This window comes from Hippoglossus hippoglossus, chromosome 13 (genome assembly GCF_009819705.1).
Source record: "Hippoglossus hippoglossus isolate fHipHip1 chromosome 13, fHipHip1.pri, whole genome shotgun sequence".
Lineage (NCBI taxonomy): Eukaryota > Metazoa > Chordata > Actinopteri > Pleuronectiformes > Pleuronectidae > Hippoglossus > Hippoglossus hippoglossus.
In genome coordinates, this window is record NC_047163.1 from 13,263,066 (window position 1) to 13,290,994 (window position 27,929).

Genomic DNA, 27,929 nt, shown 5'->3' on the forward strand with positions numbered 1-27,929 from the left:
GGTGCAGACATGGTGAAATATTCCTATATCTTACAAAAAAAATTGTTCCTGGCCTGCTGCCTGTCTCACACTGACCTAAATCTCACAGATTCTCTTCCAGATAATGAAAAGTACCTTTCACAGATTATAAACACCGAGTAAGTGAATGTGACAGCACTCAGCTGGAGTCAGATGTTTTAGGTGAGAGGTTGAGGAAAAGGCTGCTGGCTTTTGACCTGGAAAAAAGGAATTTATTACTCTGTCAGACATTTTGAGCTAATTCCATCAGGGATTTGTCTCATCTGCTCCGTCACTGGTTGTTTCCTGACCCTCAGGGGATACAGCTGGCTCTCACAGCGTCTGCTCCCTCTCACTTGTTATTTATGTCCGAGCAACTTGTGACTTTTTTATTGTCTCCAAGGTCATTGTCTCTTAAATCAACCATCTTTTATTTTCTTTACTCTCTACCCTTTCTTATAATGTGTTTTCCATATAGCCTCACAGATATTCTCTAACTCGTTCCTCTCTGTGTGTTCACCTTGAACTTCAGTTTTCCTTGCTAAGCAAAGGGACATGCATTATTTAGTTTTTCTCTGCTTTGGATTTTTTCATTTTTGCACGGTGAGGTGCCACGGCTTAGCAGAGTGTGAGAAACTGATTTTGGGAGCATCATAGCAGAGTCTTTCACACTGATAATCCTCTTACACGTCAATGCTCATCCACACACAAACTCAGTCGCACAAAAATGCCCAAATCTGAGCACACAAAACCACACATTGACACACACTAAATTTGTATTGTGGTTTTCCTTCATTTATGGTTTGAAACTGTGTGTTTCTGGGTTTTTTCTTTACTTCTGAGACAAGATTATTGTCCTGAAGGCAGAGATTTTTGCATTTCCATCTGGGAGTCACTAATGTATTCACCCATATCTTTAATCCTCTGCTGCCACTCCCAGCTCCAAGAGACGCACGCTTCCATGAAGGAGCTAAACCTCAGTGCATTAAAATCACTCTGTGTGTGTGTGTGTGTGTGTGTGTGTGTGTGTGTGTGTGTGTGTGTGTGTGTGTGTGTGTGTGTGTGTGTGTGTGTGTGTGTGTGTGCAGAGTGTCTGCATGCACATTTAACTGCAGCTACCCTCCCCAGGTAAGACTTTGCCCCTGAAGGGGTTTTGCAGGGTTCTGCAGGGTGTGTGTGTGTGTGTGTGTGTGTGTGTGTGAGTGTGTGTGCGTGTGCGTGTGTGTGTGTGTGTGTGTGTGTGTGTGCGTGCTTGCAGTGAAGGACAGTTATTGAGTGGCACAAAGAGCCAAGTGAGTAGTAGATGTCTTCTGAAAGCCTTGACCCACTTCCAAGTGTCCTCCTCCTCCCCCCGCTCACCCAAACACACTGCAACACACTGCATACCAGAAGCTGCTCTGCTACAATCTGCTGAGTTGTGGTGAAGCTCTGCACCCAGACACTGGAGGGAGAGGGTGTGTCTGTGTGTGTCTATGTGTCTAATAAATAAATTGGGTCTGTATGTACTGCAAGGTCATGTGTATATTTGTATGTGTGTGCAAGACTGTGGGGTCTTGCACACACACAAAGTCATATTGAGTGGTTTACCAGTTGTTACTTTACTAACCAGACACAAACATGTTTTACTGCAGAGTGGATGTGACTCTATAGATTTTATTCATATTCAACCGCCTGCAGAACAGAGTGTGAGTGAGAGCTGCAGCTAATTATTATTTTAGTATGGATGATCCATTGATTATTTTTCCAGTAACTGACCAAGCAATATGTCAATTGAATATTAACAAAGTGAAATTGTGCATTGCAGTTTCTTCTTTTGTCAGCTAACAGTCCTAAATCCAAATGTTTCAAATAAGACAAAGAAAAGTACCACAAACTCAGTCAAAGAGATTAATTCCAGCACTGTGTATAAAACTAAGTGATATAAAGACAAAGTATATGAACTATAGTAAATATATTAAACAACTTTGATGGAAGTAGTTTTAACATTCATGATGAGTTTCATGATGACATTTGTATTTTAGGCTCAGATCTGAGCTGACTACATCAATATGTTACCTTTTGGGGTTTATTTCATCCAGCAAGTGTTTCTGCAGCAACCTGTGATGTGTCACAGCCAGAGTGAGCCATGGTCCATACGGTTTACGTGCACGCTCACTGTTAAAGGTTGACTTTGTTCAATTGTCCATGTGAAAGGCCAGGTTTTAACTCAATCCGTCAGAAAATATGTAGACCCACTGATGGGCGGTTAGGGTTAGAGTTTTTGTAGTGCAATTACTATATCTGATGCTATAACATTAAATAAAATGAAATATTGCAAAATAATGTTAAATAAATGAAGTTTAAAAATGCAACATATCTTCAGTCTCTTCAGTAAGTCAGAGCCACAGGACATTTTTTCATCCCTACACCGCATCCAGACACCAGGAACCACAAAATGTTACTAAAATGAGTAAATTAAAATGATTGGACAGTGGGCACAAGAGAAAACTGGGATGATTTGTGGGATGAGATGAAATATTCTGCTCCACACCCTCTTCATATGTTAGAGCAGACAGGGCAGCTTTTAAGATGATGTGAGGTAAGCTCTGCTGTGGACGTCTACAGACACTCACTCACACACTCACTCACAGATTTAGTCAGATTACAAACATGCACACACAAGCCTGCAAACACGTAAGCAGGGCATTGACTGATTAATGAATGATGTGTACATTATAGACCAGGGGATTAGCACACATTTAGATTTATGGACAGATGCAGAGTAAATGTGGCATTTGCAGATAGAGACACGATGTCTGGTCAGTGAGGTTCTACCTGCTGGTTCAGTTTAAACCTGCTGAGTCCAACAAAAGCTCCTGGGACACATGAGTCTGTATGGTCGAGCTTGTTGTGTCACTGCAGAGTCAATATAAGACAAATAAAACTCCTCCCTGATGGTCATGTTTGTGCACATATGCACTTTATGTAACCGTATCCTTTATCGTGGTTCCCATTAGCCTTCACAAAGTGTTCTTTCTTCCTGTGCTCTACATATTGATGCCATGTTTAACCACTAAACATGACAGTCCCTGTGGTTGTCAGAGTAAATACACACACTCTGAAACTGAAAAGCATGTTGGTGTAGTCGTGCACCACAATGATATTGTTGTGTTGTGTGTTTTGGTGTGATCTCATATGTTCCACGTCAGCTGGGCTGGTGTGTGACAGACACTAAGGCCCAATCCCATTTCACCCCTTCTCCCTAGCGCTTAGCCCTCCCCCTCCATTTGGCGTGTAGGCGTAGTGTGTCTGGATACTTGTTGGGATGGAGGGGAAGGGCCAAGTGTTCGGCCTTACAGCCCTCGAAACAGAGATTATTCAGACCCACTGAAAGAAATATATATTCGAGATCTCAACAATGTTATTACAATAACAATACGGGATTTGTCATGCAAAAAAAGATCGCCCAAGAGTGCTAGCGATCTTTTTTTTAAGGTTGTTGTGAAAAAAATGACCATAATACATTGAAACGATATAAAATTAAGATATTACAATCATTATTGTAATTTTTTAATCCTTATTAATGGAGAAATTGCTACATTTGTGGGTCTCTCTCACAACTTGCCGGTGATTCTGGGAAACCCCTTGGTTTGAAGTGAGGGTCTGAAAAATCTTTGTTTCATGGGCTATGCCCTAACACTTGGCCCTACCCCTTCATCCCGACAGGTATTGGGACAGCCTACCCCCACACGTGAACGTGCAAAACGAAGGGGAAGGGCTAAGGGCTAGGGCCTATGGGTGAAATAGGATTGGGCCTAAGAGACTTTTATCACCATGAAAGCTATAATTTGTGGCCCTGCAGGGCGTCATTAGGAGGGTTAGAGCTGGGTTTACAGAGTCCAGTACAACGTAATACAGTGTTGACACAAAAACGACTTCATCTGGTTCATTTTAAAGGTCCTAACTGATAATTAGTGATGGAGGGATGATGCTTGCCACCTTGTTTCTGCTGTTTTTGCCAAAAGAAATGTTACAGGGCAGCTTAATAATACCTGAGATCAGTCATTTACTTGATTAATGAACAACTGATCAACTAATATTCTGATCAGTAAATTGAATTAGAAATATTTTCTGGTGGATGTTGACCTGAACCCTAACACTTCTGCTGGCATGCCTGGATTTGTATGTGTCTCTCGTATGATGATGATTTTATCCTCAAATACCTAACTGCTCTCTGCCCCTTCTCTCCTGTCAGATGTTGTGAGTGCAGCGCCTCGCTGTCCCACTGGTATTATGAGAAAGATGGACGGCTTTTCTGCAAGAAGGACTACTGGGCCAGGTTTGGGGAGCTGTGCCACGGCTGCAATGATCCCATCACCACCGGCCTCATCATGGTAAGAGGATCTGTCCGCTGACTCTCCTTTCTCATCACCTCCCTGCTTCTTTGTCTGCTGATGAACCTCGAGTCACAGCTCGCAGCTGCGACACACAGACACCCATAAATTTACAGCCTCACATACATACGTGCGTGTCGGATCGGTGCCAGACCTGTAACTGACCCTGATTCCTTTGACTGCTTCGTCAGCTTAACTTACAGACCACCGGTGAACATCAGAGCTGTTGATGTGTGTGGTTGTTGTGACACAGGAGAACACAGAGGTTCTGAATAGATGTGGCTTCAGCAGCGGAAAAACAGATAAACAATAGAGTCGACCTCTGTTGATAAGTGCTGCTGCATTATAGACAAGACGAGATACCGGCTTCACAGGAGAGTTGTGTCTATTTGTTGATTAGTTGTTGAATCACACTCATTCAAAGCTTGAAGCAACAGATTAATACTGAATGTCAGTCTACTAGAATATTTATTCAAGGCCACTCAAGGCCAGTTGGAGCACAAGTGAAGGTGCAATGTGTTTTTTGTCGAGTAGATGTTTATATTTTTGTGTTTGTAGAGATGTATGTATATATAAAGTTGGACGATGCATCTCCACTTCCTTCCACCGTCCACAAATGAAGCCAAAATATCCCAGATACGAACGTTATGACAGTCTGCGCAGTAGTGAAGTCCCGTCGATATACATGCTCGACCGATAAAGATTTGGTCTCGGCTGTCAATCATATTGAGTCACCCTGTTTTTATGGCATCAAATAACTAAGAAAAAATGCATTTGACCAGTACATTGACTTTTTAGTTTGCTCCATGTCACATCCATTAACCTGGAGGAGGTTGGGTTAATGACCTGTACTGGAGTCAGCCACCAGGGGGTGATCAAGACATTTTGGCTTCACATTTGGGGTGCAGTCTATGATTCCAGGTTTTCACTGTTAATCATCTGTGTCTTTTCTTTGTCTTGTCTCATGAAAAACAAAACGTGTGTGTGTTCTGGAGCATATAATCAGACTAAAGGGGGATTTGAGGAATAAAACTTGAGCTCCTATAATTAATTTATCAATGAATCCATTAATTTAGGAAGTAATCAGCAGATTTATTGGACATGAAAATACAAAATAACACTTTTTACCAATAATGTCATGCACATGCTACTAAGCATAATCCTGGTATTGACACCCCTAATGTTTTTTAATGTTCATCTACACTTTTTGGGTGAAAAGTGGCAGAACACCAGGCTCCTGCTGCTCAACACATTTCACTACCTGACAGAGCAGATGTTCTCAATGTTATCTCAGCCAAAGACCCCCTACAAGATTGAAAATAGACCAGAGACCCCCTCATGTGTATCCCTTGGAGTAATTTCATAAAGCCTATTTATTTAACACTTTGTTGTATTAAAAATATGTTCACCGTGTCAGCACAGGATACCCAAACTTCATCATCATTTTCAGGGATAAATCTGGAAACCTTTCACAGAAACTGGTTTGCTGTATTTAGGAATGTGGTCAGTGTGTAGAGTTGATCCATGTTCAACAGCAGCAGGATTTATGACTCCCTGCTCATTCATCACTGCGAAAGCTTACACAGCCGGGCCGTGGTATTCATCGTGGTATCCACCCGTGAGGTAAAATTAGAATTATCAGCCGTGGCAGCAGACAATAGGAAAACTGTGTCAGCTGCGTGTGGAAATATGTGAAGCTCATATTCTGGAAAACTACCGCCTGTCTACTTTGCATGAAGCGCACATGACAGGGAAATTGTTCAGAGTGCTATTTGAAGTGGGATTTTACTTAAATTATATACATTTGCATTTCAATTATATGCAACAAAATATCAAGGCTGTTGTTAAAATTCCATTTAGAGTCTTTAGTTTTGACCTGTTGAGGTGATAAACTGTTTCTAAAGCCTCGAAAACCCAGAATATTGATTAAAAGAACAAATGCATTGAATGGTTGTGCTGCTCTGATAGAAGAAACTGGTTTAAAATAAAAAGAGTCTATTATTTGAACATAAAACTGGTTTCTCTGACACTTTTCCTCCAGGTCAGATTCTGCAGGCCTCATGTGTCATGGTCACGATGAACACAAATTATTCATGGCTCTATGTGTGTGTGTGTGTGTGTGTGTGTGTGTGTGTGCGTGTGCGTGTGTGCATGCTTTATCACACTGTTTCCAGACAGCTTGCCCTTTGCGGTGCAATCTCAGTAATGAAACATGTAGGAGACTCTAAAGTGAATTGGGTGGAGCGATGGCTGCTGCACCACTTCTCCTCTTCTTCCTCCTGTCTTTCCTGCTTTATTTCTCCTTTTACAGTGCCACAGTGATTGACTATCTCTGCAGTTACACTTAAGTAAATCTGAGATCTGGCAGCCAATCGGGTCTTAGTGCCAAAATGGCCGCAGCAGCTGTGTCACAGTGTAGACGTTCAGACAGAGGTCAGCGGCCTGCGTCTGTGCCACACCCAGCGGAAGGAGAAGCAGTCACTCTGATGGCCGTGCAGAGCAGCAGGGAAACACGATCCTATATTTTTGAAATACTCTGATGCGACTGCACCTGAAGAACTCTGCTGTCACAGTCAAAGACTTCATGCAGTGATGAGTCAGGATCTGCAGACACACAACTGATGGTCGGCCATAGAAACATTAATGTGAGAAGAGGAAAGTAAGAACGAGCTGTGTTTGCATTTCATGGGATTTCATTTCAAGCTTAGCCTTTAAAATGTTTGCAAAATGTTTTCTAATCGTTTTCTCTGCACTTTTGTTAAAGGATTTTTTACTTAAAACCACCAAGGTTATAAATTTGCTACCATTTAACTTTGAGTTTGAGCTCTTTTCTTGGCTCAGGCAGCTGCGGCTCAGGAGGTAGAGTTGGTCGTCCACTAACCAGAAAGTGGGTGGATTGATGCCCGGCTCCTCCAGTCTCTAGGAGACGTGTCCTTGGGAAAAACCCTGAGCCAACAAATTGCCCCTGATAGAAGTGTGTGACTGTTTTTGACAGATTGTTCTCTTATCGAAGGTGTTGGTGTATTCTGTACGTTTTCTCAGGAACTGCAGCTGCTCTGTGGATGGAGCCATCCATTCAAAAATCACAGCAGCTCTCATTTGAACAAAGTAATGGACAAACAAGCAGCTTTTTTATTCACTCTGTTTTCAGATGTGTCCTTGAATGTCTCACAGTGAAATATAACCAGAATTTAACCTGACTCCCAAACAGACCGTGCTGATCACGCAGTTCTGGTCAGCGTTTTTATGATGTGTGTGTGTGTATGTGTGTCTGTTTGTGTGTCTGTTTGTGTGCGTGTGTCTGTCAGCAGCTATAACCTCCAGTAAACAGGTTGTAATTCAGTCAGTGGATGTTACTCAGTTATTTACGACCTTTACTGTGACTGATTTACATAGTGAACACAGCTTTACCTACTGTAATTTCTCTTCTCCAGTCCCTCCGACACCTTCGTCTCCACTCTCAGTTTAGAGTCATTCAGTTTTTCTGTGAACGACTAACGGCTGAGAGTCAGCTGATGAACGCAGCAAGTCGAACCTGTGTAAACATGATCGACACAACATGAGTTTGTATTTATTTTTTTAACGTGCAAAGACCGTGAGGATTAATTAGCATGGGTTTCGTTTGATTGTGAACTTTAAGATGGAGTTTGATCCCTGAGGAGACCCAGTCAAGGGCTCATTGTTTGGAGTTAGATGAGTGGAAAAACGAAAAGAAAAGAATTGAAAAGTGTAGGATTAACTTCTGGAATCCTGAGAAACAAAGTGGATCAAAGTGTAGATCTTTGACATGTGTGAGGCTGAGTTATGAGAGTGAACATTTCTGTGACCGTCCTCTGTGCAGCACTGAACCTCTAGTTGTTTGTCCATTAGGTCTTATTCTTGTTAGGACATGACCAGTTATGAATTTGCTGTTTGCAATGTCATCATGACAGAGCTTTTACAAAAACCTTCCTCCTGTCAGATGGTTCTGGTTCAGCTCTGACTGGAATCAAATAAAATCTCGGGGACTTTCTGTTTTTCTCTCTTTGTTTCACAGATTGCAACACACAGAAACAGCTGCAGGTGAAATCCAAGACGTTTCCCTTAAATCAAAAGTGTTTATGAATCAAGGAGTTTTGTTTGGCAACATGTTAAATACAAATCACATGTTCTGAATGTGACACCATGTGTGTTCCCCTCATGGCGTCATTAGGAGTTGTTGTTGTTGGTTTCAGTTTGGTTGATACTATTGGATTGTGTCATTTGGAGCCCGACAGATGTAGAGTTTTCGGGACAGATGCCGATACTGATATTAGGAAATAAAAAATTCTGATATCAATATATCAGCCAATATATACGTCTACCTACTAATTTAAGAAATCTGTCTGTTTATGTCAAGAAGTGTTCATCTTATCATGTTCATACTTGGCATGTGTATTGTTTAAGGCTCAAAAAAGTGCAGAGTCGAATAAAGAAAAACATTTGACCATTATTTAAGCTGTTTAAGAAAAATAAATGTAACTGAGGTTCGTTATTTTACAGTTTAACCATAAACTTTATTATAAATGACTATAAGTAGAAAGAAAAGACAAATATTAACCAAATACAGAGACCTTGAATTAAGACTGAATTGGACTCTAGCTGCTTTTGTTTATGGTTAAAAAACATTTACAATAGTGTCATGTTGAAAAAATTATAAAATGGAATACATACAGTAAAGAAAACATGAACATCGTGGGGGGTAATTGTCATAAATAACAGATCTGACCTGGTATGAATTCATGAATGAGAAAGTTTAAATGTTTGTTTGTTTAAAAAATGAGCAAAATCATGATTTTTATTTATTACCTGGTGTTCACACTAGATACACACTTGATATATTGTATGTCACGTAGTTGGTCTGTTTATTAACTTCAGGTAATTTCAAATTTTAACACTCCAACCTGTTGTTTCTCTATAATATTGTAAGGTCTCGCCCTTACTATTTAAAGTGCCATGAGTTAATTCATGTTGTGATTTGGCGCTATACAAATAGAATTTAATTGAATTAAGCAGTCCAACAGTTAAAGAGAGTGTGTAAGGTTCAGTGTTGTCTTTCGTCACTTTGCTCTCTGACGTTATGAGTGGTAGAGGAACAGAAATACTTCTGGGGGTTGATGGCGGAGTCCCAGATTATAAAGTGAACTTCTTCAACCCCCACTGGTGTGGGGTAGCACTGTGATTAAGAATCTGCCAGTTTGTTTTGGTAAACACATGCTGATTGTTAGTGCCTCTTAGTAAAGACAGGCGTGTGTAATACAATGTTGGGAAAGGTTATTTGTTACAATCTGTGTTGCTTGTGATACTGTCGTCTTAGCAACCGGATCAGCTGTTGATGATCTCATCTGTGGCGTGAAACACAGTGGTGATTCTAGTCTGAACACAGCGCTCTGTCTTACTGTGGAAAATTGTTTAGGAATACTTAGGATCAGGGATCCTTTCTTTAAATTGCCTCAGGGAGGTGAGGATTAGATAAAGAGGGAGGATGCAGCTGCCGAGGCCTCTGTGCCTTGCTCGAGGACACTTCAGCTGGATGACTGCATGTTCTAAAGGGGGTTTGAACTTAAGGTTGTCTGTTTTGCATCAGTGATCTTCAGCTAAGTATTTGTACCATCACCTCTTTCCAGTGTGGAAACACTGACAAAAGCAGAACCCTCACTGGGCTGAAATCCCCCCTGTGGTATGACTGTGGGCTGCTGGTTTCACTTCTGATCTGACTGTCAGCCAGCAGGTCTGATGAAACTCAACATTTGGTTTTGATGTAAAGTTAAAATAGTTACAGGAAGTAAACTGCAGTGTACCCCAGGTTCAGATAGTGAACCTTTCACTGTTTCACTTTTCTCAATTTGAAGGTTGTAGCTTTAAAGTCGGAGCCACTTTGTTTAAGAATTGAGATGTAACATTAAAGGCTTAAACACAATGTTCAGTGGCCAAAGTAGAAAATATTCATTTAAGTTATTTAAAGATATAATATGTAACAATCCTTTATGTTATATATCTTTTGACTTGTGTACTTATATCCAAAAAGTTTCCAAGCAATGTTCAAACCCATAGAAATCCCAAATTTAATCAGTGGTAAAAGGTCGGTTCATTTGGTCACCTTTTAGTTGCATCATATCCGCTTTACCCATCTCTGCTATAACGTCCGGGTCAAACATCGTATGCTGAAGACTCATTTCTTGTTTTCACGAGCTTGTTCTTTCTGTCACTACCCAGAGCTTGTGATCATAGGTCAGGGTTTGAACGTTGATCGACCATTAAATCCAAAGCTTTGCCTTGTGGCTCAGCTCCGTCTTTACCACAACAGTCCGCTACAATACTGTTGACGCCACGCCGACCCGCCTGTCCATCTCACGCTCCATCGTCCCCTCACTAATGAACAAGACCCTGAAATACTTAAACTCCTTCACTTCATGTCCAGTGTCACTGTTATTGTTTACAGTGTAGTTGTATCATCTGCTTGACCTTTACCCTGAAGTTGCAGGCAGTTCACAGAGTGCATGTGACCATCTATTAATATCTGAACCCCTAGCACGGCCCTGTGAGTTATGGGAGGGGTTAACACTTCTATGCAGGACATGTTTGGGACATGAGCAAAGTGAGACAACAAGGGCAAGAGAGACGGAGTCAAAGAGGAGAGGGCGAAGGAAAGAGTGACGGAGCAGCGAAGATGAAGCTGGGAACAGAGACTGAACGAGGAAGGAAAGGAAGCAAAGGACAAATAAATATCATATCATATGTCTTAAAGGTTCGATGTGTAACTTCCAGAACACCCTTATTATGAATGACATCTGGCTGTTCAGTAAACTGCAGTCAGCATCCCGTAGCACATGATCACACTCCTGAGGTTGGCACAAGCTATTATCCAAGACATTGGCTAAAAGCGTGGCATGAAAACAAGAAACAACACGTTGATAGATGAGATAACTAAATTCCCACTGTTAGTTTAGTTTGACTTTAAGACTGTAGACACTATTTGACTCATCAGTGTTGGCACAGCACTAAAAGAAAGTGACAGGTGAGAGGTAGTTTGACGAACATAGTCTTTTTCAAATAGGATTTATAGAATAATATCATTATGGTGTTGGTTACATTCCCTTCAGCCTTCAGAGTTTGTGTTGATGTCTGTGTCGCGCTGGCAGCTGTTTGTTGATATTAAAGGTCTCTATTTCTAGGCTAATGTGTTTCACACTGTTGGCACTGTAGAGGACTAGCACTCGCTATTAATGAATAACGAGGCACTGTTGTGTCCAGTCTACCCTGAAGAGGGCCTATTATTACCTTCTGTATGATAAATATGTCGATGGCTGAAACGTTTGTCAATACAGACAGATAGATAGATAGATAGATAGATAGATAGATAGATAGATAGATAGCTATAAGAATAAGAAGAATAAGCTATAAAAGAATATAGCAAAGAAACACCCAGCCATGCATGAAATAACACAGGAAATGTTACAGGTCATTTTTGACCCATGTTGTGCATTAGAAGGGATTTGCATAGGGTCAAAGGGTTAACATATTCAGAGTAATCACCTGAACAACTAAACTCAACGGTGCAGTAAACCGAGGAAAAGACCACAATGGCACAAGAGATGAATGACCAACAGCTGTACCTTGCAGAACTGAGGGCAAAGGAGAATGGAGAGAAGAGCAGACAAGAACTGCCGAAGATGAAAGAAATGTTCATCATGAACGATGACTATCAGGAACCCAGTGAGGAAATAGCAACAATGAAACATGAGAAAAAGGTGGCAGATGACTCTATAATTCTAGAACTCAGACAAGAGAAAGATAATCTGCTAAATCTAAATTGGAGCTCTTTGAATTGCTCGTACAGTAGCAGACTTTCAGTGCTGACCTCAATATCCAGCTCTGCGAAGCAAAAAGACTCTGCTGAGTTTGAGATCGGTTAAACAAGACAGAATTGCTGCGTTTTAGGTGGCGCTGTTGAGACATTTTGCCACGCCCATTTCGAGTTACTCCAGAATACGTACATTTTCATCAGACCTGACGCGCCCGCGAAGTTTGGCGAGTTTTCGAGTATGTTCAAGCCGTCAAAAATGCGATTCATTTTCCTGAATAATCAAACGAACTCCCCCTGGTAACGTCCCATAAGTGAAGCATGTGACTGTGTAGTTATCATTGGTTTCAAAATGTGATTGCAGCATGGGAGGTGAGAAGGGGTGAGGAATTTATTGAAGAAACCAGGGGGTTGGGGGCGGGGGCGGTAGAAGCCACTAGCCGGCGCGTGTGCAAGAGTGGGTGGGTCCAAACAGGAAACGATGAGGTCATAGTAAAAGTGAGGTTGGAAGAAGGAGGAGGAGGGAGGGTGTAGGAGGAGGAGTGTCAGTGGTTCAGAGATGAGCTCAGCTGCAAAGGCGTTGACTCTCTCTCTCTCTCTATCTCTCCCTCCCTCCCTCCCCTCAGAGCAGTGTCTCTCTGCCAGTGTTTTGTTGTGACAGTGGGGGAATCGGCCGCCTCACTAGAATGAGCTAGAGAAGCGAGGGAGAGACGCCGGCTCTTGCTGATATGGTGGGAGACTTGTTTTACTGGAGCTTCTGCTGTCTCAGGCTTTGGAAAAGGGAAAAGAAGGTGAGGATGCTCACTGATCACTGCTGCTGATGATGATGAGGATGATGTTGATGATGCTGCTCTGGGTTGCCGGGTGTCCTCTGGGCGATGTACAGTCATGCATGAGCCGGCGAGGAGGCCGGGAGGCAGTTAATCTCAGGGGATGAATGACATGGTTTGCTGGTTGCTTTTGCAGACTCTCCTCCCATCTTTCTATCTTTCTGTTTTTAACTTTAAAGCTGAAGCTGAACCATGTTGCTGTACCCTGCTGTGTTGTGTGTCCCTTTAAACTGGGGAACTATATTACTGCGTTGTAATTACAGATCTCTTCCTCTTTTTTTTGCTTTTGCCCCAGTTTTTTTCGTCTTTTCTTCATGTCATGAAAAACTGATGAGCCATGGCACGCGTGCTATTTTTAGAGAGCATTCTTCCTACAGATAAAAGCTAGACTCAAAGTGTGTGATCACATTCAGGGACAGAGAAACGCGGTTGTCATGTTTAATAGCTGTGTCACAGCAGCGTGTTATTTTTATTCACCACCTCCGGTACATTCATGTCACACTGTGACTGATTTCCTCATCTGATGACAGTGAATGTGAGGCTCACAGAGACGAGGAAACACATTACCAGCGTTTCTAAAGCCTGTGGACAGTGGTACTGTATGTTTGGAGCAGGAGGGGGTTTTCCTTTCAGAGAGCATGAATGTGGATCACTGTCCTCGCTCTGTCTCAGGCTCTCAGTCTAATTGTATTTGCCTAAATGATGTCTGCTGTGGCTTGAAGGTCTATAAGGACTTTTGGCCATCAGGCTCTTTTTCTTTCTCACTTTATTTCTCTTCAAACCACCACGACAGCAGCTCTACTACATTTCGATCTGGCAATCGTAGGAATTCCCTTCCACACACTTCTGGAATCTGACCCAGTTGTAGCTCTCTCTCTCTCTGGGGAGTATCAGGTACCTGGTGCACATGTTGTTTTTACTATTTCTTCATGAGGTCATTTTTTAAAACACATTTTCCAGCTGTATGAGTTGATTCTCAGACACATATGGACTTAGTTTTTTGAGTTGACGTAATGAAGGAGGTCAGTACATCAACCAGGAGGCTACGGAGAGCCAGATCTGTCTTCATTTAGTGAGGCCATTCAGAAGCACCCACAGCCGTGTTGATATGAGGTCATTGTTCCACATTTAGCAGAAGCAGACTGAAGTCACAGGGTCGGACTGGTGTTAATAGATGTGGAGGATGAGGTCCTCCTGAGTATAAATACACATGTTTCAACACACATGCACATGCTATGTGGATTCTGTACACCATATGCATAATGTTTTATATCACCTTCCATCCTATGTGTGTTTTACAAAAGCTTGCACTTTCAATTAATTCTGAAAGTTATTCCCAATAATTAGCTCTATAAAATACTCATCAAATATCTTGTTTTCTGACCATCAGTAAAAAATATATATATATATAACTACATATCATACAAGGCTTAAAAAAAAGTATTTACATTTTGGAGGCTGGGAGCTGTGACGTCTGCGGGTTGTTCGTCCGAGGGGTTAAATCTAGTTTGATTAAAAATGACTTCAACTTTTGATCAAAATGGCAACAGAACTGGATGCATAAAGAAATCATTTGGAACCCATTAAATGTTTTGAAAGTGTGTAACTAAATTACTCTGTTTGAAATGTAACCAATATAAAGAGCAACAAATAAGTAGAAGTTGTTCCTTATTCAACAAAATGTAGCCTTTAAGAATATTTTTACAGATTTCAGCTGACGTCTGACATCTCTGACATTTTGTACAAACTAATTCTAACGTCCGCAGGTTTTATTACTCAGACCTCATCTCAGGAAAAGTGGGCGACTGGCCTGAAGGAATGGTCGAGAAACCCACCAACATGTTTCTCAACTGTTTAGTGTCACACAGTATTAGTGTCATAAATTCCTCCAGATGGCTTAAAAGGGTCTCTTCACTCTGCAGCCCAACTTAAGGTCACACGTATAAATCTTTAAAAACAAATAAAACTAAAGGGCCCTGACAGGCTCAGTCAACAGTCTCAGAGGCTGACCATCACTCCTAGTTCTATATTGCTTCAATTATACCTTGGGAATTTGTTGTGTCATATAATGGAAGCATTGGTTTTAACTCTTGAATGCATTCTTTTCTCTTTTTTTCTATGATCTTAATGAGGCGTGTACTACAGGGCTGAATGAGTGAACGTTGTTATTGCTGGTAGTAGGTAATGCCCACAAGGTTAGACAGGGAATTACAAATCTGACACAACAAACAACAAATTACAAAATGCTTTGCTAAAAAAATCTCAGTAAAAAAACAAGGTCTTTCTGCATCTGTGCTTGTTACACTGAAACTCATACAACATACAACCTATGTATGCAAAACGACCAAAAAACAGTGATATCTAATTTACAAAAGGATAAACTGTTATTTTTAATTGATATATTGATATCATTTTGTAATGTTACTGTGATTTTTGATTCGACTTTGTATCGAGGAGTCACAAGTAAAAGCGGTTCGAAGTCTAAGTCGCAAAAAACGTAATGCATCATTTTGTACTTGAGCTACATTTCCTTTAGTTCATTTATGAAGTCACGGTCACAATTACACCATTTAAATCTGGAATTAAAATACAGATTGCAATCAGAGAGAGCTTGACCACATGAAAGCAAAAGTGTAATCACACCCAAAGATGCACGATTGTGATCTGATCGGTCAAACCACATCTGGAGGTGGTCAGTGTCACCCCCACGAACTTAAGTGTAAACGCATTTACATTGTCAATCCACACGCAAAACTTTACGAGCGGAAACCACGTGTGACTGTTCCAAACCTGTGAGGCAGCAGCAGCTGCGGGGAGCTTGCAGCCACCAGCCCAGAGAAACACAAACAGTCCTCTCCTCAGTCCTCAGCTCAATGTTCTTGAAGACAGTCGTGGATGGAGACCAATTAAATAGCAAGAACACACAAAACCACAGCTTCACAAATGAACATCTTTTTGTGCTGTTGATTTTTGGGACCTGTGAGAAAGACAGGAGGACGTAACATGAGCTGGACGAAGCGATCGGATCTCAATCAGACAGTGGAGACACATATATAAAACTAAGTGTAAATGTAATCAGATTAAATTCAGATCTAGACACAATCCGGATACGAGACATATTTTAATACTTTAATGTAAGTAGAGTTAATATGATGAAGAGCCTCTTCACCCCTGGCAACGGAGCATTGTTCTGTAATTTGACCCACTTCCTCCTGCACCCCATCGACCCGCTCCCCTTCCCCCCCGGGGAGACATGTGCACACAGTCTGGTTTGCCTCTAGAAGAAGAGGAGGCCACGAGGCTACATGACCGGCTAACACGCAGTCATGGGCACGATGAGCTCACACACAAAGATTGAAGTACACTCTCGGAGGCTTGAGGACACGTGAAGCCGCAGTACCGTGTGGAGCGGAGATGAGAAACGGAAGAAGTGGGGCATTAACACGATGTGATGTTTCTTGAGTCTGTCTTTTGAGAGCTGCGAGGCGGTCACATGCTTTGAAATCCCGTATCTGTCAATCTGTCTTCATCTGTATACTTTGGAGAGGAAGCATGTCCTAAATTTTAGGGCAGCAGCTGTCGCCTGTCAGAAGTGGTTTTAAAGAGGATGGGCGTGTGTGTGTGTGTGTGTGTGGGGGGGGGGGGGGGATGTGTTGCATGGCAAGCAAATGGCAGCCAGCATGTCAGGTTGTGAAGCAGCCACACGCCCTTTTCATCTCCGTCCAGCTGTCCTCCTTTTCCTGTCTTTCCCATTTGTAGGGCGACACCTAAGTCCTACACACACACACACACACACACACACACACACACACACACACACACACACACACACACACATACCACTGCCAAAACTCACAACATAAAAACCAAAATGTTGTATTTAACCTTTAAATGATTTCTGAATCTTTCCTTGGTTTCCTCCTTAGATTCTCGCTCTCGTCTCTCTCGTCTCTCTTTGGTCCTTTTCTTTTCTTCTCTCTGATTCGTATCCTCTATCTGGCTGATGTCTGACAGTAATTGTTAATGCTTCCTTTTTACGAGGCTGCTTGGAGGATAAATAAAGAAATGAAGATGGTCATTAAGCCATGCAGCTGCCTCGTCCTCTCGTCCATTACACATCCGCTATGCCTCTGTTTTCTCCTCCTTCTCTATACGATCTTTTATGATCAGCTTGAGCATTAAACAACATGGAGTCAAGAGGAGAGCTTTTTAATCTTACCGTTGATTTCTTTGTAGCTCTAAATCTTTGTCATTTTTACTCAAAAAAATGAAAAAAGAAGGATTTAAATAAGCCAGACCAATTACATTATACTTCTCTGTGTATCTGGGCCAAGTGGTGGCATCTTTTTCTGGTGTTTAGCTGGAAGGAGCTGCTCCAATGAATTACTTAAAAAGCTGTTAATTAATAAGCCTGCACGGTGTGTTCCTCCCTGCAGCCCGAGGGCCGGTGGCATGTGTTTATCTGTTTGTGTTCACTCGTAGTTTTACTGCTGCTCTCCCAGGAGGGTGGGGCAGCAGCAGACACATGGCTTTAAACAGCGATTTTATTGATTCTTTGATCCTCCCATTTTCTCCCTCTTTGCCCTCATTTTGTTTCACTTTTATCGATCATTTGAGCCACGTGTCTGTTCTGCTTTAATTTTGCTTTAAGGCTGCAGCAGTGGATGAGTTTTTTGTGTCTGTATCCATGTTGATAAAAAAGAAATACTTTACCTTTTATTATCTCGGAATTTCCTTTTTTCAGTCAAAAAATAGACTTATTAAAAGTAATTAATACATAAACATGCAATATAAACACAGGGAAATATAAAATTATAATTAAAATTGAAATAGTATCTACAGTGCAAACAGAATATACAGTGTGAGCAGAAATTATAGTGAAACAGGATTTGACATAAGCAATTGAATTGTATTTTAAGGAATCTTGATGCAAGTATCTATGTTTTTGCTTTGATTTTTATTTGCATTGAATGGATTCTTCTTTGTGGGGTTGTCCTGTGTGCAGTGCCCCTCCCCGGACTCAGTACACTGAATTAGCATTGCAGATCATTGCAGTTGAGAGGTGCTGTCAGGGGGCCCAGCTCCCTTCAAAATGTTCTGCCTCTCAAAGCAAAAATGTGTAGCTCATGTTTAATCATAGAGACAATTAGGTGGTGGAGTCGGTGGGTCATTTGCATCCAAGGGGCGTTAAAAAGGACGGATATTGACATGTAAAGGAGGCGGCATTAGTCGATCAGAGTCACAACAAGCGAGGACACAGATTTAATGAGGAGCAGTGTGAGTGGGACGCTCAGTGAGGCTGATCTTTGTCTTTGGTTTTCTCCTGCTGGTCTGAAGAACGCCCAGAAGTGAAACCTCCAGCTGCAGCATCACGCTCCGATCTGCCACACTGATTAATCTGCTCATTGCCTCCCTCGTTGTTTGGCCATAACTCAATTCCCTCTCCTTTTTTGCAAAACTGCCCTAAGCCCTGGAGGGGGATCTGGCTGCACTAAACTCAATCTACCAGCTTGTAATTCAGCTTTACCCTCAGTGGCCAGACCTCGCCCTACTTCTCCGACCATTTATCAAAGCCTCATGTTGCCTGTTGCTCTGGTCACGTCACAGACACTTTTGTTGTAGATCCCTGTTTTCTCTCTGGATCAGAGAACAAGATCTTCAACTTTCTAACATTGTGGTTTACAGTTTCTAGAAAATGAATAGAACACTATTTATCTAATTATGCTTGTGGTTTTCTTTCTAACAGGTCGCAGGGGAACAGAAATATCACCCAGAATGCTTCACCTGCCTGAACTGCAGGGCATTCATTGGTGATGGGGACACGTACGCTCTGGTGGAGAGGTCCAAGCTCTACTGGTGAGTCTGAAATATCAAAATCTTTCAAAACCAAAATTAAAATATGATTTATTCATCCTGTTTTACCACTGGTAGCCATGACAATGCAGTTTGTGACCCTTTACTTTGTGTGTTTTATTTCCCCCTAACTTATATTACTTGTTTCAGTTAGTTGTCTTAATTCCCTCCTCTGCCACAAACTAATCCACTCGAAATCCCTTTGAAGTGCCACCAAACCCACAGAGCAGAAGCCAAAGCTGCCGTTGACTGACAGAATCTGAAGTTTATGCTGCTTATTTTGGACTTCAAAGAACTTATTGTCGACATTAGCACAAAATGTGGGGACGGCTGACACAAAGCACAGTGGGAAAACCAGGGCAACCGCACTTTTATCAGGCGTAGTTAAATTTATGGTTTAAAATTTGCTGCTTTTGATATTTTGTAGGCTACTTTTTGCAGCTAGAAACATACTAGAAACTACTCAAAATGCAGATGTTTGCAGCTGGAGGCAGATGCACTGTAGAAAAGCAGTCAGTAGTTTCAGATGAGATCACTGGTATTAAAGATAGGGTTGGTAATCCTGGAAAAGCTGTAAAAAATGCTACAGATGCATTTGATACAATGTCTGAATGAAATGATTGGTCGTGTTTTGTTTTTTCAGATGAATTTATTTATTGATGGGACATTGAGAAGATTAAAACAAATAAGATTACTAGAAGGGCACTTAGAGCTCATACCTCTGCCAAGACTGATTGGCCACTTTATCACCATACTGCGTGTACATGTATTGAGAGCAGATACATCCAGGTCATATTCTGGATCCACAGTAAATTCACCTGATATAGATATTATCACTGTACATTTGCCAGATTTTTTTCCATCAAGTTCTCTGCATTATACATTGAGAAATTCACAAAAATGTAACAAAAACGAATCAACCAAAATAGTGAAAAATGCTCCGTCTCGCAATGTTAAAGAAAGTGACAAAACAATTGCCGGATCCGCCCTTTTAATTGAATCAGCTCCAAAATGTAATTGGTTCTTTCTTGGCCCATACTCCACCTTTCCACTGAGTTTGAATTAAGTTGGTTCCGTATTTTTTGCCTAATACTGCAAACAGAAATGAAAACACAACCTTGGCTGAGGTGATAAACAGCAGTTACAGTAAATCTCACATCAGGAACATTATGAAAATCATCAGTCGCTCGCAGATCTTATTATGTGTTTGTTTCAGGTTCCTGTTGTTTTCCACTGGAACTGCAGTGTAGGTTTTTATTGTGACCGTCTTGAGCCCCAGGGTTTAAAAAACAGGGTTAAGCATTAAACAAGCTACACAACACAGACACGTAAAGACACAACAGTCTTTGTCTGCTCCTCTGAGTAGAGGTGGATGATGACTGTGTGATTCAGTCTGATCACTACATCCCTTCGTCGGCAGACTGGGTCTTTTCAGGTGAGAGCAGGAGAGGAACTCTGCCATTACGTCAAATTCTGATAGACATGACGAATGAATGAATGAGTAAAGTGTGTTCCAATTTTATGGGGAACAGATCTTGACTTTTCAGAAGTCACGCTGACCCTCACGTCTGAACATTGAGTGCACAGTGTTTATCCAGAGCTCAAGCAACATCCTGTCAACAACATGTGATGCTGTGAAAACAGTTCTAATGAGAACCTGACGTTCCTCTTATGATTTCATGGACGGTTGTCGAGCCAGAGACCTCACGTGGATTTTCATTTTCTGGACTTCATAGCCTCCTTTTTTTTTTTGTATAACTGCCCTCCTTCTTTCCATCCTTCCCTCTCTCATCTTTTGTCTCCTCTTCCTCTCTGGGTGCAGCGGTCACTGTTACTACCAGACCATCGTCACCCCGGTGTCGCTGCCGGACTCGCCATGCTCACGAATCCCTCACACGGTCACACTGGTGTCCATCCCAGCCACCGCCGAGAGCAACAACGGACGCAGGGGGCGAGGTTTCTCTGTGGCCATCGATCAGCCACTGAGCCCGACCAATGGCTACAGCCCTGATCATGCACTCACCATCAGAGTCTCCCAGTGAGTTGATCTCCGTGTGTGTGTGTGTGTGTGTGTGTGTGTGTGTGTGTGTGTGTGTGTGTGTGTGTGTGTGTGTGTGTGTGTGTGTGTGTGTGTGTGTGTAAAATGTAGACGGATGAGATAAATTATAAAATGTGCAATTCAGAGGAAGGAAAATTAGTTCTGTGTTATTCAAATGAGCTGAGAAAGGTGTTTGAAAAGTTATTTTATCCTCTGTTATCTGTTCCTCTTCTTTTTCATCCAGGGTGGACCCAGACTGCATCAGTCCAGATGTGAAGAAATCCATTCATGTTGGAGACCGGATCCTGGAAATCAACGGGACGCCCATTCACAATGTTCCTCTGGACGAGGTATTCACCACACTGGTCCTGTGTCAGTGTGAATGAACTATGATTCTTTATTGTAAATATGCAAATGACACCACAGTGCATTGAATGTTCTCATGCTCCTGTGTTGGTAGTTTGATCTAGTGAACAAGAAACGACCAAACTTTAATTGTGACTGTCAATAATAAGTAGAACAGCTAGCGGATACATAGGAACTGACTTATTAAGAAACAAGTTAATTTTTGTTTTGTGCCATGAATATTGAAACGAACATGTTTAATCTTCTGTGATCTACTTAATACAGGGATTATGCACGGTCTTAAAAAATGTAAAATATAATCATCTGGATTATGAATATATATTTTGAGAGAAATGTACAATTTGTACATTGTAGTTGTAGTTCTTTCTCAATGATATTAAGAAACATTAACACAAAGAAAGACTATGGAGACTATGGATATGGGGGCATTTCTTTCTACTAAGCTACTTCATCTTTTATTCAATTATGGGGAAGTGTTTTTTCTTTGACTCTGATATTCCTTCATATTTGTCGTATATGACTTAAAAAGTCTTAAATTTAACTTGTGGAAACCTGAAGAAAGCCTGTATTATAGAAGTTATACTAATGGTTTATTGTTGAGCCTCAGACTTGTAAAAGCTTAATATTTCTCTGTGGTAAGAGGGAAATCAAATATTCATTAAAGCTTCAGGCACCAAGCAGCAGAAGTGAATTTTTCATCTCACTGAACTTACAAACAGATCCAGGCTGAGTGTTATAAAGCTTTACTTCATCCATCAGACCGTTTCTTCAGCTATGAGACAGATCTCTGCTGTTCTAATTCTGACTCCTCCCCGAACCACCTCCTCTGCTCCAGATCGACTTGCTGATCCAGGAGACGAGCCGGCTGCTGCAGCTCACCATCGAGCACGACCCTCACAGTCAGGGGCTGGAGGGAGGCTCCTCAGGGGCTGAAGAGCACGTGGACGGGCCCCTGTCCAGCCCCTTGTCTGAGGGGCCCAGCCCCGTCCTGCCCATCACCCAGCCCCCCAACCCCGACATCAGCAACCTGAGATCCCGCATCATCACGTAAGAAATATGAACAGATGTAGAACTACTCTACTTTACAGTAGAGAAGTGCACAATAGAAAACACTATTGGAATGTACTCAATGTAAAGAACCCTCTTGTGATAAAATGTATGAATCAATGTATAGTTACTTAAGTGTGTTTTAACACCTTAAAAACACGTATATGTTTAATTGTGAGCAAAATGCATTTTGGCCTCTATATCTCTAAAATCTATTCACTGTAGAAGTGATTTCACTTTTCACATTACTCAATAATGTACTGATTAAATATTTGATTTCGAAAAATGTTTTGTATTTCTTTAACTTCAATTTTATCTCATACTATCAACATTAAAGCTCAAAAACTTTAGAGTGTATTTACAATAATTTTTCACATCATCCTCTTAGCATTTATTGTATTTGCCCTCAACACGAATGAAGTCAAATAAATGTCTCCTAATGAGCATTAGGATCCATCAGTATCTATAGTATTGCTGTTTCTTCTATTTTTCCCTCTCCTTGTCTCGTTGCTCCTCTTCTCATCCTGTCTGTCTCCCCTCTCACCCTCCAGGCGGAGCTGCAGTATTGATAAATCACCAGGCTCCAGTAATGCAGCATCCCCCAACTCCCAGAGGAAGGACATCAATCGATCAGAGTCGCTCCGCGTCGTTTCAAACCGAACGCACCGCGTCTTCCGGCCATCTGACCTCATCCACGGAGAGGTGCTGGGGAAGGGCTGCTTCGGACAGGCCATCAAGGTAGATGAGGGGGTTAAAGAGACACTGACATCTTATCATCATACATAGTGTTTTCATGTGGTTATACTCATGATGCCCAGAAGATGGCAGCATTGAGGCGTTTGTAGATTTAACACAAATTCCCATTTTCACATACTAAATGATATGCAATGTAATGTAATGAATGTCAGTGTCACAATCAAATGTTTATGGATAATATTACTAATAATATTTTCTTCCAGCTGTTTGCTCAACTTGATTTGTTGCATCTTTGCGTTTGGTTGTAGGTGACCCACAAGGAGACCGGGGAGGTGATGGTGATGAAGGAGTTGATTCGCTTTGATGACGAGACACAGAGAACATTCCTGAAAGAGGTAAGATCTACTTTATTGTAATCAGAGGCCAAAATACGATTCATTTTGTGTCCTAAACAGAAATATGAAATTAGTAAGCCTTCACCTCACAAATAATATTCGTATAATCATGATTTAGTCAGATATTAGAGTGAAGATTCAGATGTTAAAATAAGTGTCAAGAACCCAAAAGTTTGTGAAGAAGATTTGTTGCTTGAAAGTTTCAGGTTTTCAAGTTTCAGTTTCAAGTTTCAGGCTGGTCCAGTGGTAATACGTGGACCAGCCTGGAAAAATCTGTGCTCAGAAAATAAAGAGGGAAAATGTGTCTGTGCCTGAGAAGGACCTGGTGATAGAGGTTCAAATTAGCAGCTCCTTCGTATGAATGTAGGACATGAGTGAATAAAACAGGAGCGATTCTCCTCCTTGAATAAATGAAGGTAAAATATGTGCAACTGGAATGGGACTCAGTAGAGCGCATACCTGTCCTGCCATATTTAAATTCACTAGATCTGGATTTTTATTTGGATCTGCACCAAATTCCACACGATAATGAATATCAGGCCCCTGTTTTTTTTTCAGCAGCGTCCATGAATTATTCTCTGAGAAATCAAGGAAAATACTGAAAAACAACCCATCTCACAATGTTAAAGAAAGAGAAAAAACATTCCCAAATCTGCCCCCTGGTTTGGATCTGCACCCAAATTTAAAGGGTTCTTTCCTGACCCATCCCACATCCTGCCAACAGGTTTCATGGTAATCCATCCAGTAGTTTTTGTATAATCTTGCTGACAAACAAACAAATGCGAAAAAAATTAAATGAGAAATACCCCCCAAAAGCTTCACCTCTCCATCTCGTCCTTCTATTAATCTGAAAAGATAACACAGACTGACTCGTGCATAGAAGCCTGGAGTTATTGTTACTCTTGAAGTGGCCTAGACGTTCCTATATGATGTTTGGTATCGCAGTTAAAGACCTTCTAATTAGGATGTTTGAAGTTCTCAAACGTATTCTCCTCTGGTTGTGTGTATGTAATGTACGTGTGGCGCCCTAGTTTAACTATTTAGCTACAATAATAAAGTCTTTGCTCTGTAATTAATGCGGATGACCACGAAGTAAAACAAACCTCAACCACGATGAAGCGTGATTATTATGACTCCCTCAGGCTGTTTGTTGTGTAGGTGGCCCATATCTCACGTCACAGAGTCTCTTGTGATCATGTGCTTCACGGCCTCTCTGGTGAAAATAAGACAGGAATGCACCAAACGCTTAAGACAAAGACATCACGAGACTCGAGTGGTAATATTTCAGGTTTATGTGTGTAACGGGGATATGTCTCCTCCTCCTCTTCGCAGCCCGAGCTTCAGGGAGGGACGTGTTTTATGAGGTGTCGCTCCGAACGGCACATGTAACCGATTAAACCACAGCTTTGAACCAAGTTTTCTCTCTGTTGCCTTTGAAATGCCTTTGAATAGAGAGAAATAGTAACGTGAGAAATCAGCAAAACGAATTGTGTAGTGGAGTCACAGGACTGAGGCTGAGACAAAGCTTTCGATTCACTGGCAACTTTGGTATTCTGTTGGGTTTATAAAGTCTTAATGATGCTGTATTTCTACCTGATAAAAGTCAGTCTGCATGTTTACAGACTCACAAAGTTCAGTGACCTTAAACCACGAGTAGACTTTATCCACAGGGGCCATGTTGTCATGAAACAGTCGGTAAACACAGATGTTTAAATTAAAGGTCTGTATTGAAATATAACAGAAGCCTCATTGATGTGATGAGTAACACATGTGTTTACCCACTGCTTCTTTTCAACATGGCCGCTGTCAGATCAACAATTCATTGTAGCTGTGAAAAGTCGTCAAACTTGATTCCACTCTGACGGCTGTATGCTAAATTGAAAGCTATAGCGAGCAGCTATCTTAGCCTAACACAAAGACAGTTCCTGGTCGGTTGCGGGGTTAGGAGTTAGGTTTAACCTTTAATCCTAACAAACAAGATCTATAACATCTTGGTCTTAGATGTTGAAGGTCAAAGGGTTACCCACACCCTGACTAACATCCTAACATCCATTACATCCTTTGTGAGTCCCAGTTGTGCTGGTAGGTGGATTGTGTTACAATAGGACAGAGCCAAACAAGCTTTCCCTTCTTTCTTTCTTTCTTTCTTTCCTTCCTTCCTTTTTATTTCTGTGTAATGCAGAATATTACGCAGTTCACAATGAAAGGGACATGAAACTCACTCTCACCTGGTACAGATCCACTGTTCTTCCTCTAAATTAAAGTTAGGTCCAGTTTCTACAGTCAAAGGTAAAAATACTTGATCTCAGCTGAGCACATAGAGATCTTTGGTTGTTACATTATATGTAACATATTGTTCTCTGGGCCATATTCATCTTTTAACAGTGGTATCACATCTCTCAACTAACTATCAGCAGGAAAAGTAAAAAAGCACATGTCCCAAAATATCAAACTATCCCTTTAAAGTTTTATTTTACCAAAACTCAAAATATTTTGTACTTAACCCACATTAATGTTCAACTCAGACTTCTGTTCACTGATATTTACTCTTACATTTACAGCAGTGGTGTGGTTATGATTTTTATTAATAGAAAGCAGAACTGCAAAGAGTCAAAATCATACTAAGAAGTGAAGTGTGAACCAGCAGAATGATCTCAGACTTTACAAGATAAACTACTTTAATATCGCTGACTGTGACTTATTGCAGAGAGGTTGTGTCAGTGTGTAAAAATACTGTGTGTTGTTTCATCAGGTGAAGGTCATGCGTTGCCTGGAGCACCCCAATGTGCTCAAGTTCATCGGAGTCCTCTACAAAGACAAGAGACTCAACTTCATCGCTGAGTACATAAAAGGAGGCACCTTGAGGGAAATCATCAAGAAAATGGTGAGAACGGAGTTTGCACCTGCAGGAACAGGAGTTTGTCTATTTCCTGTTCACTATTCAAAATGCATGGGGAAGGCCTGGTTGTGGCTGAGGACATGATCTGATCCTCATTGTACTTTGACGATCTTTAAGTTAGATTACATGATTTATCAGCAGCACTTTTGACATTTTTTTTTTTTTCCTCTCACAGGACAGCAACTTTCCCTGGAGCCAGCGGGTCAGTTTTGGCAAGGACATAGCTGCTGGGATGGTGAGTTCAAAGATGGAAGTGCATTGTAAATTTTAAATAGTGTATGTCTTATCGGCCAATCGAAAGGGCTTCACTCTACATACCACATACACCCATTCACCCAGACACACACAGACACACACACACCAAGGCAATTCAGGATTCAGTAAACTTAATTATGTGAACTGGAGGAGCCAGGGATTAAACCACCAACCTTCTGATGAGTGGATGACTCTACCTCCTGATTCACAGCTGCAATATAACTGCTGTAGTTTATATTATATTATATTATTAATGCATCCTGTTATCTTTTATCTCTCTCTAGTTGTCATGTTATTGAGCTACAACACTCCTCCTCATAACGTGTACGATATTTTCCATCTTCCTCTGCGGAGATTACGGCATGAATTCTTGCAGGATTAGACCACGACTCCCTCATGTTTTCCCTTGAACACAGTGATGAGTGTCGTGCGTGACTGGATTATTGTATTTACAACAGCAGCTACTTGAGATGAAACAAGGCAAGATTGTTCCTCTCGGCTTTGAGATAACCACTAAACGCTGTCTCTCTGTCCTCTGTTCTATTCAGACATATCTGCATTCCATGAACATAATCCACCGGGACCTGAACTCACACAACTGTCTCGTCCGAGAGGTAAGAGCATGTATGGTCCTGTGTGTGTGTTTGTGGGCATACCTGTGCATATACAGTGTGTTTTCTGTATATTGTGACAGAGGATTTAACACGGTGCACTTGTCATGGGGCAGTTCAAATACAGAAATAAAGGAGAGCTTTGTTAGCAGGAGCTATAAGACACTACGCTTTAAGTCTTGAAACACGCTGCACACAACTAACCTCCAGCTTACCCCCTCAAACAGAGAGATCATTGTACATGTGTCACACAAAGTTTGTTATGTTCAGTTTACATCTAAAGTTATTTTACTCTGCGATACGTTAGAAGCTGGAGGTTAAATTTCAAGCTTCTTTTTAAACGCCTCTGTTACCTTGAAGCTGCAGTGACAGGCAGCATGTGCACTTGCAGCATTCATTGTTTATGACGTGTTGGATTTCCTTTGTGTAGAACAACACAGTGGTGGTGGCCGACTTCGGGCTGGCGCGGCTCATGATCGATGACAAGCACGAGGAGAAGTTTGCGCAGGGTAAACTGCCAGGTCTGAAGAGGCCTGACCGCAGGAAGAGGTACACGGTTGTGGGAAACCCCTACTGGATGGCTCCTGAGATGATCCATGGTATGAGCTACACGGACATTGCTTTTTCAGTTATACCTAAATAAAGATTTATTCAATTATACCCATTCACTTTCAGATATCTACAGAAAACTACTGTCACTGCAGTGCAGTATTTGATTGTGTGCTGTGTTCCTCCTAAATCCAATTA

General features: G+C 41.4%; 1 protein-coding gene across 3 annotated transcripts in view; it reads left to right on the forward strand.

The window, feature by feature from the left end:
• The window catches only part of limk1a (LIM domain kinase 1a), a 51,163-nt gene that overhangs the window by 21,409 nt on the left and 1,825 nt on the right, over positions 1-27,929 (forward strand). For 2 of the 3 annotated variants that reach the window (XM_034604963.1, XM_034604961.1), the window contains 11 exons: positions 4,232-4,370; positions 18,769-18,878; positions 20,698-20,913; positions 21,158-21,263; positions 22,115-22,326; positions 22,878-23,064; positions 23,331-23,417; positions 26,170-26,301; positions 26,492-26,551; positions 27,120-27,185; positions 27,613-27,781. In XM_034604963.1, the coding sequence (XP_034460854.1) occupies positions 4,232-4,370; positions 18,769-18,878; positions 20,698-20,913; positions 21,158-21,263; positions 22,115-22,326; positions 22,878-23,064; positions 23,331-23,417; positions 26,170-26,301; positions 26,492-26,551; positions 27,120-27,185; positions 27,613-27,781 (1,484 nt within the window). Of the gene's footprint in view, positions 1-4,231; positions 4,371-12,733; positions 12,984-18,768; positions 18,879-20,697; positions 20,914-21,157; positions 21,264-22,114; positions 22,327-22,877; positions 23,065-23,330; positions 23,418-26,169; positions 26,302-26,491; positions 26,552-27,119; positions 27,186-27,612; positions 27,782-27,929 lie in introns of those variants that run through there. The other variant, XM_034604964.1, reaches the window with a different exon arrangement.